At 49.5% G+C, this 14,001-nt stretch overlaps 1 protein-coding gene across 7 annotated transcripts in view; it reads left to right on the top strand.

Moving 5' to 3' along the window:
- Positions 1-14,001, top strand: part of TTC7B (tetratricopeptide repeat domain 7B) — a 250,710-nt gene that overhangs the window by 179,651 nt on the left and 57,058 nt on the right. For all 7 annotated transcript variants that reach the window (XM_038545550.1, XM_038545552.1, XM_038545551.1 and 4 more), the window contains one exon: positions 7,993-8,109. In XM_038545550.1, coding sequence (XP_038401478.1) covers positions 7,993-8,109 — 117 coding nt within the window. The remainder of the gene's footprint in view (positions 1-7,992; positions 8,110-14,001) is intronic.

Raw genomic sequence — 14,001 nt, 5'->3', positions numbered from 1 at the left:
TAGCCGGTGGGCTGAGGAGGTCAGTTACGGGACAGGCCTTTCTCCCTGGGGAGACGCGCTTATGGGAAGAGCCCTACTCGCCAGACCCCCTCCGGTGGTCGTGTTGGCACACCCACCGGGGGTCAGCGTGTGCTGCCCTGGGCTTTTGTAAAGAAAACCAGGCGCTTGGATCTGACTCCTGGAAAGCTGGTGAACCAGGGGGTGCTGTCCAGCGGCCTACATGGTGGCATTTGCCGGAGGAACCCCGTTAGGTCAGCGCCCATTTTAAAAATGTTCAGGTTTAGTTACCTCTTGGGTAGGCAGGCACGACTCCAACCCTCCCTGACATCCTGAGCTCGGCTCCTGTTTGCTTGCCTGGTTGTGGATGGCATTTGAGTTTTCCATCCCTGCAGGGGACGCACAGTGGCAGCGGCCGTCTGCCTGGTGCTCTGCCCACACAGGGGGTGCCCTCTACGTGGGTGATGATGTGCATGTGCCCCCTGGATTGGTATGCTGACCCTCCCCCGGAGGGGCTCCCAGGGAGGAGCTGGACAGGGTTAACGGCACAGCCATCAGAAAGCCATCCTGGAAATCCCTCCAGAAGGAATGGAAGCATTCCATTCAGGATCATGGGCAGGGGTCCCTTCATTCATTGGCTTAATGTAAGTGGTTGTTTGGAATTCCCACCAAATTTAAGCATAAAGTTCTCCCAAAATTCTTACTGGAGAGAAATAAACACAGGTAGAATTTCCTAGGTGTGGGGACTCTGGGAACTCTTTCCGTTAGAGGTCTTTACAAAAACCAGCCCATGGAAGGTTAGGATGGAGAGTTATGAGCCAGAGTGGGGGTCCCCAAACTTACACATGTGCACAAACCACCCAAGAGCCGTGTTTACATAGAGATTCTGGTGCACTGGCTCTAGAGTGGGTGGCTGGCCTGCATTTCTCACAAGTTCCCAGGGCTTGCTGAGACCATTGGCCCCAGCCCACACTCTTGAGTAGTGAAGCATTACAGGACATCTCAAGGCCTTGTCCAGTTTTGGATTAATTGGAAAAAACACACACATATATATATAAAGTACATGTATTTCTTTCCAATGAGCCAACGAACCATGTGTCAATACAGCAATTAGGTAAGCCAAATGGTCAAATAAGTTGTGTATTTCCTGCGTGACAGTTAAGTAGACGGATCACTCACCCAGGTGACATTTATTGAACACTCACCATTAGTGAGTCCCCGAGCAGTATTGGATGTCAAGTGGAAGCCATCACATGAACGAGTTCGTTCCAGCTACTGTCAGAAGATCCTCAGGACCATTCGAGGGCTCAACTGTGGGACCTACGTGTCTGTAAACCCAGCTTCACCAGCCCCTCTGGTGGTGAAGGGGCCCTGCTGAGCTGTGTCGGGCTCGACTGCTCACAGGCCAGTAGTCACGGTATTGATTTTCAGTGACAGTGACTCAGCCCAGGATCAGAGGCTGCTTTTTTGCAGAGAACACCACCTTCTGGGATTGGGTTGCTTTGAAGCCCATCCAGGAGAGGCTCCAGGACCAACACACAGTAGGCCATCAGAAATGTTGGTGACAATGAAATTGAGGTAGATTTCCTTCTTGAAAGCCACACTGGAACCTGGAAGAAGCCCCTCATTCCCCTCAGAGGGGTCCATTTGGTTTATTTGATAATATACCTCTCTGACCAGCAATGGGCTTCTCGATCCTTTCAGACTTTGTTCCCGGCTGACTCATCTGGCTTCAAATTTCCATCTATCTTCATCTTCCCCTAGTCACCAGATGCTTTTGGCATGACTTTTGATTTCTCTTACCATTCTGATCTGTGGCCGCCAACGGTCTTCTCAATTTAAAATTTCATTTCAACATACCTGCACCTCCCCACACCCCCCTCTGCCTGACCTGTGTCTTTTACCTGGTGACAGACTCTCACTTTCTTTTGGGTCTTTGGCAGCCAGCCCCCTCTCAGTTCTCGGGTCAGGGCCCCCGGAAGTGAGACATAGGGATGGTTCTCAAGGCTCCCAGGGCCGTTGGCCCACCCGGACAGAACCCACGTGCTCTTCTTCACAGCTGTTTTGCATCCCTGCCTCCATCCAGCAGATAAACAAAGAGCACACTGAGCCCAAGAGCATTCAAACACAGACCAGCACAAAATACCAAATGTTCGAGGTTCCTGTGCTTTTCGTTCTGAATCAGCTGCCTTGAATGCAGCATTTACAGATCGGCTAATTAGTGTGGGTTTTGTGGATTGATAGGCATGTTTCCTCCTTGGTGCCCTTCAGGAGTGCGTTGTTTTTTTTTGTTTTTGTTTTTGTTTTTCTCTACTGCCAGATAAGGTTGGAGGGAGTCATTAATTTAGTATTTCTCTAAACTTTTCTCCTTTACTGTCATTGAGAGTTCTTCACTAGAAAGCTTTGTAAGGCACTTTAGATGTCAGAATTTAGAATATCTACCCTTGGGGCTCCTGGGTGGCTCAGTGGGTTCAGCGTCTGACTCTTTGATTTTGGCTGAGGTCCTGATCTCAGGGTCATGAGATGAAGCCCTGTGTCAGACTCCATGCTGGGCATGGAGCCTGCTAGGATTCTTTCTCCCTCTCCCTTTGCCCCTATCTACCTCCCTCTCTAAAAGAAAAAGAAGAAAGAAAGGCCCTTTTCCTTTATGTCAAGCCCCAGCCTTATATCCCAGATCCCAGATACCACCTCCCTGCCTATGCTTGTGATGTCTCAACCTGCCTGCCCGGAAGGCCTCACCCAGTGCCTCTCCCCGACACCGTGAGGGTCCCACTTTTCTCTGGCCTCCCACAATCTGCAGGCAGAGTCTGCTTCCTTTTGTGCTGCTACAGAACTTCGTCCATGTGTCCGTTCATCACATGTCATGTGACTAGACCATGAGGGAAGGTGCCTTGTCTTATTCCCCTTGGTGGCCTCAGGGGTGTAATAGGCACTCTTAAAAGGATTGCCACAGGATGAACAAATTGGAATTCATCATTGGACATGTGGACATATAGGTGGCCAGCTGTACAAATACAGCATTCTAACAGATTATTTAAAAATATTTTATACATATGAGGCGAGGAAGGACATAGATTCCTGCCTGAGGCAGGGGTCATGGAAGATGTCAGCCCATGGGATTGGCACAGCTGCGGGTGGGAGAGGCCCTGGGAAGAGGACTTCCAGGGTAGATGCAGCAGCCTGAGCACAGGGGCGATGCGAGAGTCTGCCCTGAGCTCAAGGAGTGATGGCTGAGGTCTGGGGCTCTGTGGGGCAGGGGGCAGGGGACAGGCAGGATAAAGTTAAACTGGAATGTTACACTAGAAGTGAGGGTCTAGGGGTTGGGGGCAGTTTCCAGGGGGTCAGGAAAGTCTTCCTGGGGATGATCATTAGACATTTAACCTGGCTCTGATAGAATGCCACTTTGATGTGTTCCCTAAGACACTAGGGAAAAGTCACAATGCCACACGCCCCAGAGCTTCACTGGGGTTGTGCCCTCTTTCTACATCTACACCACGCCAAACACAGGTGTTATTTCAAGAGGTATCTTGGGAGTTGTAAGAAATTCCAGGCATAGGGTAAAATACTATTTCTCTCAGGTTTGATAGAAAGTAAAACCTCAATTAACCGAGTCCTTCCAATGACTAGGATTTTATACTCACTGGGCTTTTGGGTGAAAGAGGCAAATCACAAAAAGCACAGGCAAATGTGAGCATTTTTTTTTTTTTTTTTTTTTGCAGAAGCACGTATGATGTGTCCTAGGTACAATCCCCCCTGAAACCAACCCCTGTCTTTCTGCGGCCCCACTCAAGTTCCAGGGCCATGATCTGTCCCCAAATCAGGGAATCCTGCCTCATATTTGTGGCCAGGTCTTGTCTTCTGCTTGGACTCTAAGTTCTTTGAAGGCAAGGGACTGTATTTTATACCCACTTTTTATTGCACACGTGTAACACAGATCTTTGCACGTCATAGGGTTTTTAATATTTGGCAATGGATTAGAAAATGCTGTCCATATTCATTAATGTCGGGATGCAGTGAGAACATTTTAAGTGACTCTCCTATGTTTCTTGTTCAGTGGGTCTGGTCTGAAGTTCTTTTCTAGCAGTGAGTGACTGGCGGTGTGAACTCAGGCAAGTTACTCTCAACCTAACCTGCAGGGTTGGTATAAGAATCAGCGATTAAATATTTAAAGTGTCTGGCAGCAGCTGTTGTTCTTATTCTGCTTGTCTTGAAAGCAGACATTTCCCTGGCTTGTCGCTTATTATTCCACAGTTGAGAGCTCTCATATTTTCTGGAATTGCATTTCCGTTCAGGAGCTTTAGCTCCCAGTCCCTAAGGTTGGCTTTACTAAGGGGGGCCGGGAAGGCGGAAGGAGCCATTTGACCTGAAAGATGAGTAGATGCTTAAAAAGCAGAAACGGATGGAAAAGACATTCCAGACAGAAAGAAAAGCGTGCACAAAGGCCCAGGGTCATGAGGGAAAGTGACACAGAGGAAGTCGATCACGGCTAGCATGGGAGACGTCCACGATGGGCGGTGAGGAGACCGAGGCTAAGCATTTGAGCAGGAGCAGCATCGTGTGAGACGCTAGACCTGGGCTACCAGTGACCTAGATTTGTTTGTCGACAATTCTTTATTCTTCTTTAGTTTCCTGTAAGTTGCAGTGAGTCTCTGAACCAAAACTATAATTAGGCTGATGAACTTTGAACCAGGTAAACAGGGTAGGGATAGGGCACTGTCCCAGCACGTGGCTTCTTAGCAAGAGAAGCACCACTCAGCCAGGTTGGACTCGGCTGATGGGACCAGCCAGCACTGCCCACCTGCAGGCCCTCTGCCCATCTGCTGGGTGCCGGAGTATGGTCGATGCTGACTTGTCCCGGGCTTCTTCATGACTTTTGTTTTAAGATTTTATTTATTTATTTATTTATTTATTTATTTATTTATTTATTTGAGAGAAAAAGAGAAAGAGAGAGCAGGAGCAGCGGGAGAGGCAGAGACAGAGGGAGAAGCTGACTCCCTGCTGAGCAGGGAGCCTGACTCAGGGCTCAATCCCAGGACCCCAGGATCACAACCTGATCCGAAGGCAGATGCTTCACCAATGGAGCCACTGGGCACCCCTTTTTTCCCAACTTCTCATCGTAGGTTGAATCTGTAATACATCAAGTGTAGCAAACCAGGGCCGATCATTATTTGCGTCCTCTTCACAGCCTATGCCTGGCCAGATGTTTTTGAACACTCCTGAAATGTGTGAGCAAGGGTTCGGCAAATATGACAGGCATCCCTTGTCCTGCTTTTGATATTGTTCTCTGTTTGCAGACAAGCCTGGAAATTCGGGGAGGTGGTGAGGGGAGTCGTACCCCCATGTCCTGCTCTCACACGTGCACCCAAGGGAACACCAGGGTCCGGCTTGTCAGGGCGTTCCACCTGTCATGTTAGAGGCACCTGACAGCAGCTGCAAGGCTGTGCTTTCGCTCCCCTGCCCGTGTCTTCCAGCCCCTTCTGTCTCCTGCTGTTCCTCCTGCTTCACATCCAGGTGCTTTTCCCATCCTTCCTGCTCAGCAATTCTACTATTGTTCTTCCTGTCTGGGTCTCTTAAATTCAGCCCACACCTTTTCAACTCCATATCCTGACTCAAGTGTTTGAAAGCTGTTATTTCATGTTAATTAGAAGTTCTTTTTCCAGCCAAGAAGACTTGCATGGAACTGTTCCCCCAAGTTGAGGTTTAGAGATGAGCTCTGGCATTTGGCGCTTTGGGTACAGTTAAAGGACAATTGGACAATTGGAGCCAGACTGCCACCGCATGCAGGGCCACCTACCCCACCACCTCATGGCCCTCACTGTGAGGGCCAGAAGAGCTCAGTGCACCTCCCAGAGAACGTCATCACGGTCCTGGGCCAGGAGGACCTCCCGTGGCCAAAATTGCCTTGCATCCAGACCCAGGAAGGTCTCTGGCCTCTGAATAGGTCTCCACTATATGCTGAAAGGTGACCCTTTGGCAGCTCGTCCTCCTTTTGTAGCACATTCCCCAGTTGACCCAAGTTTGGTGGGAGATTCTGGTGGGAAAAGATTCCCACCACTTTCTGGACTGGTGAAGACGTCAGCAGGAGTTGGCACCTGACTCCTTCTCTCCCCTCAGGGAACTTCCACTCCTTGAGATGTTTTTGAGCAGAAGTCGAGCCCTGCCCTCACATCTGGCCTCACCCCTTATGCCCGCCTGCTTGTAGACCAGGGACCACATCCCCGTCATCACCTGACCCTTTGCCATCACCCTGGGCGTCTGCAGACCCAGACTGAGGAAGCTGCAGCCCTGAGCCCTCTGAAGGCCACCAGCACCCCCTTAGGCACCCTGTGTTCCATTTGGAGGGAGTGGGTGGTACTAACCCATTCCAGAGCTTGGGGAGTGATTCATTAGGACCACCCTCTTTCTGTCTTCCACTGAGAAAAAAGAGGCTTTCTTCTTCCAGAGTGCCTTAGAATGAGGTCATTACGTCATGCATGGTTGAGGAATCCCCTTATGTGTCTGACTAAATCACTGGAGATACATTCCTCAGTCTTGTGTGGTTTGCAGAGAAAATAGTCAATGAGAAAATGTGGCTCTAAGGCACCTTGGCCTAAGAGAACAGTCCTAGGCACCATGGAAGTGAGGGATTGGTGTTCTTGTATGGAAGGGAGTTAAGTACCACCTACCGAGGGCTGTTACAAAGATGCCTTCGGTATTGTTGGTGAAGGCCATACCCAGGGCTGGTCATGGAGGGTGGGGTCTCTAAGAGACAGCAGCTGTCCCCCCCTTCCTTCTTTGCATTATTATTAACAGCGAACACCAGCTAATGTGATACATAGTAGAGACGTAAACGGGGCATTGTTTGATGAGGTGGGGTTTTTTGCTGGGTTTAGAATTTAGGAAGAATTAAGGAGAGTGGTAGATTCATACAGATTAAAACTGAGGACACAGCATATATGTTCGCAGAGCTAGGAAAGGAACCTGGCCTTTGGCCAGTGAATTATATTGATTGGAGTAAAGGGTCCAGAGGGATGCTTGTCCCAGAACGAGTAGTGGTGGGACAGGAGTGACCAGTAGATAGGGTGCCCTGAGTATTCAACAAGGAAGCTTGACTTATCGTTACAAACAGTAAGGAATCATTGTAGTTTCTTGAGCTAGGACTGAAGATGATTTTCAGAGATCTTCATAATGCAATTTCTTAGGGCGAACCAATGTGGTAGACAGGAAGACCACCAGGAAGGTGCCAGTACCCTCCACAGGGACAGTACTATTAGCCCAGGGACCAGTGGAGCTAATGTCTCCAGAAAGGGCATAAGTAGAATTTGGGAATGGGATAACCAGGAGGCCAAGAAGGAGACAAGGGTCTAAAGCTTAGCTCACAGAAGTTGTGGACAACAGAGGGTCAAACCACTGGTGATAACAGAAATAGGGAAGAGATAGTTGGTGATTATGGAGTGAGGTGAAGTCCTCGCCCTTAAGTAGCAGGGCTGGGAAGCTCTGAGGAGCAGACTTGACCCAGATGACCCCTTCTTTACGTGCCTTCGGTTCAGGCTTTTCGAGGCCTACAGGACTGGTTCACCTTCCCATGATGAGGATCTTTGTGGAAGGTTATTTGTAGATCCTTTGTATCAACTGAGTCGAGTCTCCTGTGTGATTTTGTAAGTAAATCAAGATTTTCTTTTAGTGAACTTTTGGAATCTTACAAATAGATTTGTTTTGTTTTGTTTTTAAAGAAGTAAGCTCTTAATAAAATCCCTGCGTTCTCGATAAAATGAGCCTTTAACCCAAACACAAATGTTCACATTTGGTCTTCCACTGACAAGGCCATCTATTGAGTTGAGAGTTCCAGAACCCTTGGCCCTGCTGCCACCGCATCCCTCAGACCAAGCCTCTGCACAACACCCTCTAGAATGAGTACAATAGCTTTCAGGTCTAGGCCAGGCCACTGGGTTGGGCTGTGCTGGAGATGCTCTGGCTTGAGCCATGTTGTTTTCTCCCTTTGTCTTCCCACTGTAGACTCCTGTTTTCCAAAGTAAAGTTGGAGTCGCTCTGCCGGGGCCCAGATGAGGCACTCCTCACCTGTAAGCACATGTTACAAATATGGAAATCCTGCTACAACCTCACCAATCCCAGGTAAGAGGCCAACAGTTGCTGTTTTGCACGGTTTCTGCAGGGTGCCTGCCTGCTGGGTGCCATCTCTGATGGGCATTTAGCAAGCTGGCATTACCCAGCCACCCTGTGCACCCCTGGGTTGTGGTGAGCAGTGCAGGACAGGAGGAGCCTCACATGCTCCATCTGTAAGGGGATCTCCTTCCCACAGGTGACGAAGCCCCCAAGTTGTGGGTTTCTTTTGCTGTGGCTGCCACATGACCCACCAGGCCCAAGGCACAAGTGATCTCCCACCCATTCCTCTCAACCAGCCATTTATGTAACTCCTTGGACAAGTCTTAATCATCTTGCTGGTGATTTATGGATAGACTAGTAATTATGTACCCCAGGTGGGGGTCTGACAGTAGTATTCAAAGGACCTGCAGAGACCACAAGCCAGGCCCTGTTAAGGAGAGTGGAAATAGCTATTGGCATGATAAAGTATAATTTTCAAACAGTTAAAATCATGACTCAAATGAATATAAAATAAGCATGTATCTAAGGTTTTACTTACCTCATTAACTAATGAGGAAGCCAGTAAGACATTAAAACTCATCTGGAGAAGAATTGGAGAATAGTTACACTGAAATGCATTTGTAGAGAAATGCAAAAACAATATCCCACAGGACAATGAAAGATATTGTTTGGAGTGGTCTTTTTACAGGGTGGAAACCATTTGCCTACAGATGGAGCTATAAAACAGCCTCAGTCAGTCAGAGTCCACCGAGGGCACCCCCCTGACCCAGGCAGATAACTGGGGGAAAGGCCCACAGGTGGACCCCCCTGAAAGACACCCAGTAACCCCTGGTTCCCATTTTCAAGTCTTGGGCCATTCTTCCTGGCATTTGTTTAAATGACCAAGTGTGTCCTGCCCTTGGGGGATGTCATTTAATGAAAAGGGACCTAATAATATAAGTGCCTTCAAACAACTACTCATACTCTTGGCACATTTCTTCAAGCTCATAGCAAGATGTATGGACAGCCCACACTAGCTCTTAAAAGTCAGGAGCCTAAAAATGTTCAACTCCAGTCAGAGATGTGTACTAACTGAGGGTGTCACTTGCCCCACACTGTCCCCTAGGAGGTGACAGGCAGGTGGCTGTGGTCTGCAGTCCTCGGGCCTGGGGAGAGGAAAGGGGGTGGAATGGGCTTGAGGGCGTTAGGGGAGCAGCAGAGTGCAGGAGAGGTTCCCTGGGGGGATTTGTTTTACAAACGTTTCTGCAGTTAAAAGAAAATATTCAGGGGCCCCTGGGTGGCTCAACAGTTGAGCATCTGCCTTTGGCTCAGGTCCTGGGATCGAGTCCCACATCTGACTCTCCGTAGGGAGCCTGTTTCTCCCTCTGCCTGTGTCTCTGCCTCTCTCTCTCTCTCTGTGTCTCTCATGAATAAATAAATAAAATCTTAAAAAAAATATATATATATATATATTCAAAATCAGCCTCTTCCCCTTGAGAGGATGGGTCCTGGTGAACTGACATTAGACAGAGTCGTGACCACAGACAGGTCTTGTGGGCAGTGAAGCCAGAGAGCAGCCAGCCTGCAGGCTGTCACCCCTCCCCACCCCAACCAGCAGGCAGCCCCACGACCCCAGCAAAGCCAGAGTCACAAGAATGAGCTGAGAACCCCCTTCGCAGGCGTCACCTGCGGCATGTGACCGCCCCACGCTGCGTCTTCCTCTCAGTAGCAGGATAGTCGTGAAGCCGGCCTCTTCCCTTTGGCAGCTGCATTCTGAAAATAAAGATCATTTTAATTTTTAAACAAATTCTGCTTTCCTAAGTCTGCAAGCAGAAATAGAAAATGCCCATGTTATGTTCCCAAAAAGCCCCCCGCTCCTGGCCCGTCAGAAGCAGCAGGATTTCGGGAAGAGTCTTGGCCACAAGTGCCGCTAACCGGAGACGCTGCCCAGGCTGGTGGCTTCCGCACTGGAGCGTTCCTTCGCCCGTACCCCCCGTTAGAGATGAGAAAATAAACCCATCAGCCTTCATATTGCCAATTTTCCCTCAGTTCTCCACACCTCTCCACCTCCCCTACATTTCCTCCCACTTAGCAACCAAGAATATTGAATGTGAGGAGAAAAAAATAGCAGAATTGGAAAGCTTTTTAAAAATACTTAACCAAATGCCTGGGCTGTGTCCATACTTCCTCCGTTTCCTGAAGGATCTTTCAGGGCCAGAGCAGGGAGGAACCCTGGCTCGGGGCGTGGAGTCTGGATGGGGCACAGGGGTGGGCAGAGGGCCCCCCATGAGCTTGCGGCCTGCTCTGCCAGGATTCCCGAAGCCCTGGGGGAGGGGCGCAGGGGTGGTAATTGAGCAGCCCCCTGATTAAGGAGCTTCTCAATTGTGGGTTTTTTTTTTTAACTTTATTTATTTTCTCTGGGATATAAATAAATGTCTCTCCTATAGGCCTTCCCATTGCACAAATTTAAACCTCCTCCCCCATTGGGTCGGGTAAGACATGACCCTGGAGTAGAAGAAAGAGGGGAGGGCTGCGTCTTGACAAGGGGCAGCATACTTAAAAGTTCTCCACATAAGGGCAGCTCTGGGTCCAACAGCCTCGAGTCTGTGATCGGGTCACACGGGGTTCTAGAAGAGGGTAGAGTTGCATGAACAAGTGCATGAGAAGTGCTTTAAAAAAAAGAAAAGAAAAAGAAAGAAAAACTGGGCAGGGAGCATCGTGGCAGGTGGTTGGTTTCTCCCCAGAAGGCCCACGCGGACTCCCCGTTTGTGAGCGCGCTCCCCTGTGGAGAGGCCTCTGCTGCACCTGCCAGGGCTTCCCACCGGCCCCACCCCCTCCCAGAGAGCAGCCACAGCCGGCCACGTGGAGAAGGGACCGAGCTTTCGTGCTCTCTGCAGCTCGTTCCCTCTTTATTTTTGCCTGAAGGAAAAAAATCCCAGAGTTAGTCGCTGAACTGAGCCTTAGACAACTTGCAAAGAGCGTCCCACCTGCAGTCTGAGAACGCGTCTCTTGCCGTGAGCAGAGCGGTGGGTGGCGTTCTCTGGGGTGTGCATTTGGCAAAGGTGTGTGTCATTTCAGAAGCCTGGATTTGTTTGCTGGGTCTGCACTTTTACTTGCCTTCAGGACAGACATCCGTCTCGGGTTTCGTCTCCGCTCTGTCAGCAGAGGAGCAGGCCCCTTCCTTTCTCGTGCACATTGGCTCAGCGGCCCAGGGCAGTGTGACTTGTGACCAGGGGTCCCCGCGGCCCCCTTGAACTGACTGTCAGTGTTTCAGCTGGGGACTCACTGTGCTGCCCCTTCTCTTCAGTGCCTACAGTGGCCTTGCAAGACCGCTACTCTCCGTTTTATAGAAAACAAGGCTGAATAACTTGCCTAAGTTTTCCCAATTAAATAAGCAGTAGAGCTCTGTCTGACTCCAGCTCAGTCTGTCCTCACGCCCGAGCTCCCTGCACCATGCACGCTGCCTCTCGGAGTTGCCAGCCAACTTCTTTGCCTTTTTATTTATTTTTTTATTGTTAACCACTTCTTTCCCCTCCCCCTCGCCACTGCCACGTGGACCATCTCCATCACAGAGCCACATAATTGGAAGAAAATTGTTTCTTCCTCAGTCCTACGCTTACTCACAAATAGCAGTTCAAGTTTTTTTCTTTTTCTTTTTCTTTTTTTTTTTTTAAGATGCTTTCTTTAACCTCAGTTGGAAGTTGGAAACCCCATCCAATAGTGGTTAACAGTCGCCAGCATTTTGGGGAAGCTTTCTTTTTACAAAATGTGCTCTCATTTCATCTTCGAAGCAGCCCCATAAAACAGGCAGGTGTCCTATTCTTTCACACCCATTTCACTGATGAGAATTGAGGGTCAAGGATACTGGGAGCTTGCTTTGACGCTTGTTAGTTGGCCATCGGAGGCCTGGAAAGGAATAGGCGTCTCCTCCCTACCCCGGCCCCCTCTGGCTTCCCTCATCCCAGGGCTCCTCTTCCATCCAGTATTCTCTGTGTGTCAGATGCTAGTTCAGAAGCTGGTAAGGCACTGGGTTGCAACAAAGACCACCGGGCTCTGACTCCCAGCCCACCACCAGCTTGTTTCTTGTGATTAACAACCTGTGTGTGCTATAGAAGGTAGAAGATTTACAAGAGAAGCTTCTAGTGTCCAGTGTAACTTTAACCACCACTAGCATGTACTCTAAATGCTCAGTCCCACCTGTGTGGAGATCAACAGCACCGTGGATTTGGGACTTCTGCCAGCGTCCCCTCCATCAGCCCTCTACTAGCACCACTGACCAGGAATGGTCCTCCTTCCTCTCCTGCTGCCCCCCTCCAGAGGTGTTTCTTGCAGCCACAGGCCAGGCATAGTAGAGGTGAGGTCACTGGAAGGCAAGGTGGGAGAGGGGCCCATGGCAGGGGCCAAGCAGGGTCCATAGGGAGCAAGGAAGGCTTTGGTGAGAGACACTGGCCGAAGTGAGAGAGGCAAGGAGACCCAAGGGCTGGCCGGGGCCCCCTCTGCCTCTTCCTCCACATCCCAGTAAAGGGATGCTCCTTTGCTCCTGCAAAGGCAAATCTCGAGTGGTTAAGACTCCACGCCCTAGCAGTGTAGAACTAAAAATGGCTTTAAGCAACCAGCAAAATTCTCGATCAGTCACAGCGGGAACCAAAGCATCTCCATTTTGAATCATGAACTGTTGCTTATGTGTGGTTTTCCGAAGGAGCTATGAAGAACCACTAAGGAATGTGACTGCACCCAGTTCCTCAGCTGGTGGAGGGGGAGCAGGTCCCGTGTCATGACCAGTGGGGAAGGTTCGCAAGTTCAGAGTTGGGCTGTAGCTGCCATCTCTAACAGCCAGGGTGGGAGGCCCTTAACTCTGCTTCCTCTCACCTACCGTCACACCAGGAGGCTAGGAACAAGGGGTCTTCAGAAATGAGCCAGCCGCACTGACCTCGGGGGTGTGTGTGTAGGTAGATGTGCTTACAGAGGCCCATGGACTGTACCTAAAGGTTGTAGATTTCTCGGTGCTCTGTCCAAGCTCAGCTCAGTGCTGTATGTGGGAGATGATCCTTATCCTCATCTGACAGGGGAGACACTGAGGCACAGGGACAGTAGAACCAAAGTGACCTCAGTGTTAAGGACAGACAGAGGACAAGGTCCTAGACCCCTGGCTAGCCTCCAGGGCCCAACAGCACTCGGGGCAGCCAACCCCAGGCGATGAGAGCTGATAAGATGGGAAGCCAGGAGGGTCACGGCCAAAGCAAACACTTCTGACCTCATATGCGCTCCATCAGAGCCCAGGCAAAGCCTTTCCTTGCAACACCAGCACTTTAGGGTGTCCTGGAATCCCCAAGGTGATGGGGAAAAAAAATCTCTGTATTTTGGGGTGCCTGGGTTGCTCAGTGGTTGAGCATCTACCTTCAGCTCAGGGCATGACCCCAGGGTCCTGGGATTGAGTCCCCCATCAGGCTCCCTGCAGGGAGCCTGCTTCTCCCTCTGCCTGTGTCTCTGCCTCTCTCTGTGTCTCTCATGAATAGATAAATAAAATCTTTAAAAAAAAAATACAAAATCACTGTATTTTGAGGTGATATCATCTGAAAAGCTCCCGGGTGGGGAGCCATTGCGATATTCAGATCATAACTCTTCGTAATATTTTTCTAATATTTATATTAAAAACACATGAACAGACCAGTGTTAGGAATATTCAGTCACTAATGCAATTAACATTTGCACATACTTTTTTGTGGTCTTCTGCTCAGAGTCAGTTATTTCCCGATTGTGGAAATAATTAATAGAACAGTTTCCAAAAAACAAAACAAAAAAAAAACCCAAAACCGTGTATCCAATGATGTAATAAGTATAGGCTGACACATAGTCTGTACTGAAGCAAGTTTCCGTCTGTTTCCCGTGGATTTCTCTAATGACATCATTGGACGTGGAAAT

The sequence above is a fragment of the Canis lupus genome, chromosome 8, assembly GCF_011100685.1.
Source record: "Canis lupus familiaris isolate Mischka breed German Shepherd chromosome 8, alternate assembly UU_Cfam_GSD_1.0, whole genome shotgun sequence".
In the NCBI taxonomy this organism is placed as follows: Eukaryota; Metazoa; Chordata; class Mammalia; order Carnivora; family Canidae; genus Canis; species Canis lupus.
This window is presented reverse-complemented; position numbering and strand designations above follow the sequence as displayed.